General features: G+C 37.1%; 1 protein-coding gene across 1 annotated transcript; it reads right to left on the reverse strand.

The window, feature by feature from the left end:
* On the reverse strand, positions 2,647 to 2,991 carry LOC109831690. The gene has a single exon (XM_020399073.1). It carries the CDS (start codon positions 2,989 to 2,991, stop codon positions 2,647 to 2,649), a length of 345 nt encoding a protein of 114 aa, XP_020254662.1.

Genomic DNA, 3,465 nt, shown 5'->3' on the forward strand with positions numbered 1-3,465 from the left:
TGTGTCTGCGTGTATCCTACACACAATGATAGAAATATATATATGTATACATCTAAGCGCACGCGCGCGCGCGCGCGCACACACACACACACACACACACACACATATAAGCACACACACACACACACACACATACATATCTCTCTCTCTGTGTGTATGTGTGTGACGCCTCTGTTTTCACACATGACTGCAGTTCAAAGTAAACCCAGAGATGTCAAACTTGCCATGCACCGACACCGTGCAATAACACGTTTCACCAATCACAGTAATATCCTCTAGTGAAATTAAATATAAGTGTAGATATAAAATAGGCAAAATAAGGAAATAAAAATAATAGACATGATATAGAAAGAGATATCTCATAAATGAAAATCATGTATCAACTAAAATACATCTGATATCTGGAATAATGAAAGTGTTAACATGAATCAACTAAAAATCGTACGGAGGCACACTACCTTTATAATATGAAAACAAAACTTTAATATCTGAATGATAACATAAAACTATAGTGGAGTCTCAGCTACTAAAATGTGCGACGGCGACTATACTAGAACTCCGTCATCATACGGCTCACCGGAACTCTGAGTTGCCTAAAAAGAAAATTTAAAATAAAAAAAGAACAATAACAAGAGCGTCAGAGCGTTATAGAAAGATCAACAAGATCACCTCTATTCGCCCCCAGGGGAAGGGCTGTTAGATGAAGTGGATGCTCATCTATTAAGTATAGTCTACCTAGATTATTTTCCTGTATCTAATAGAATTAATATTTAGGCACCTACAATACAAGACATAGTACGTCGAGCGAAATAATCCAAACAAGGTAACCCTCATGTATATACCATTTGTCTCAAATTATAAGAACCTAAACGTTAACACTGAACTAGAGATAAACAATCTAAATAAAATCAATAATTAGAAACCCACAACACGAGAGTGGTACATCGAGCAAAATAATCCAAACAAGAAAACCCTCATGTATATACCATATGTCTCAAATTGTGAATCGCTAATCATTGATCCCAACCTAAAAATAAAATAAAGCAATACTAAAAGTAGAGACATTCATAATATCGTATTTATAATATTTTCTACTATCACTGGGAAGATAAAATAAATATCAGTATATAATCCCGCGTACTTTCAAGAGCAAAGTACCTCAGTCAGAAAAGAGTCATACACATAACTATCATCTGCCAAAGACTCAGGCTATCCACAATCGTCACATTATAAATCCTTGCAAGTTATGATTCATCACATCATCATACAGGACAGACTACCAAGTCGGTATCCTGACTATGTATACGGTTCATTAGTCTCATCGCATCTCTGTATGTAACACGAGTGCGGGATGGACTACCAAATATGCATCCTAAAAATACGTCTCACAAGCCTTATGAGTAAGGTTTGGAGGGAGATGATCTTGCCTCAACACGTGCAACAACTCCTGGACACGTTTTCAAGATCTCCTCTTCAACCGAAAGCCCACGATCTCGTTCTCCGCTCGATGAACGTCTTGACTATCCTTGAGAAACACCAAAAACTAGATCTAAGGTTTGAGGGGAGATGGTGGCTGTGAACTCACGTGAAAAGTGTAGGAATAGGGTTTAAAACATGTATGTATACACATAGCTGGGCCCAGAACTGACTCGAAACCCAATAAGAATCTGGAAATCAGCCCGACTAGTTGACTAATACCCTTACTAGTTGACTAATGGTCTTAGTAGTCGACTACTAAGCTTAATAGTAGACTACTAAGAGCACAAATTCAGCTTATGCATGTTTCATGCATGATTCTCTTCTATACTCATATATATACATTGATTTGATCTCAAATCAAATCCTAACATACTCAAACATCAAAATATATTATTTATAACCATATAACATATTTATTATTATTTATCACCATATATTCAAATTTACGGGATTTTACATTCTTCTCCCCTTAAAAGAATTTCATCCCCGAAATTCTGTAATCTTATCTTGGAGATTAATAATACTATAAAAGCACGTTGAGGGGATAATCCAGACAAAGAAACCCTCACATACACATCTCATTCCATTAATCTCCAAATATGAAATATAGAAATATCTACACTTAATAATCTAGAATGCATATACTCCCACTTACCTCCTAACTAAGCGGAACTAGTACGTCGGGCGAAAAATCTAAACAAGGAACCCCTATATATATATACCATGTGTGCCGAATGATTAGAAGCTAAGTGTTAATACTCCTATTCTAATGTTAAATATAAATATGACCATATCGTTAATCATGAGCACCAATCAAAATCAATCAATTTACTTACCCAAACAGGTGCGGTTAGTTGCGACGCATAACATCTTCGCGCTCCCCATAATCTTCCTCAATATCTATACTTAACAATGTAGAATGCAAATACTCCCACTTAACCCCTAACTAAGTGGAACTAGTACGTCGATCAAAAAGTTCAAATAGGGAACCCACATATATATACCATGTGTTCCGAATGATTAGGAGCTAAGTGTTAATACCACCATTCTAGTGTTAAGTATAAATATGACCATATAGATAATCATAAACATAAGCAAGTCATAATCAAATTAATTTACCTGCTCAAACAGGTGTGGGTAGTCGTGACGTATATACTCTTCGCGCTCCTAAGAAGCCTCCTTAGCTCCTTTCCGGTTCCATTGAACTTTGACTAAAGGTATTACTTTGTTTCTAAACTTCTTGTCCTCCTTGGTAAGAATACAAATAAGAATTTCAGTAGTGGTCAAATCATCATGAATCTCAATCTCTGGTGCGTCTAACACTAGCTGCTGCTCCTCGTCGCGTAGATGCTTCTTAAGCATCGAAACATGGAAGACATCGTGCATACTTGACATCGATGTTGGAAGATCTAGCTGATACAAAACGGCTCTAATGCGCTCAACTATCCAGAACAGACCAATGTATCTCGGGGAAAGATTTCTCCATCTACTAAATTGCTGAACTCCCTTCATTGGTGATACTTTCAACAATACATAATCCCTAACTTGGAACTCTAATGATCGTCGTCTCTGATCTTTGAAACTCTTTTGATGACTCTGTGCTGCAAGAATGCGCTCCTAAATTATTGCTACCTTCTCTATAGTTTGTCTCACGAGCTCTGGCCTGAGTAGTAAGCTGTCATTTGGTTCTGCTAAAAAAATAGGCTATCTACAAGTTCTCCCGTATAATACCTCATATGATGCCATGCCAATAGTCGCTTGATAACTATTGTTATAAGCAAACTCAATCAGTGGAATATGGTCCTCTTAGCTGCCCTGGAAAGCTATGACACATACCCGTAACATGTCCTCTAACACTTGGTTGACTCTCTCCGTTTGTCCATCTGTCTGTGGGTGGAAAATACTAGAATATGACAACTAACTACCGAAAGAATTCTGGAAGCTCCTTTAGAAATATGAAGTGAAAACTGAGCATTAACCTGATAC

Source organism: Asparagus officinalis, chromosome 1 (genome assembly GCF_001876935.1).
Source record: "Asparagus officinalis chromosome 1, Aspof.V1, whole genome shotgun sequence".
In the NCBI taxonomy this organism is placed as follows: domain Eukaryota; kingdom Viridiplantae; phylum Streptophyta; class Magnoliopsida; order Asparagales; family Asparagaceae; genus Asparagus; species Asparagus officinalis.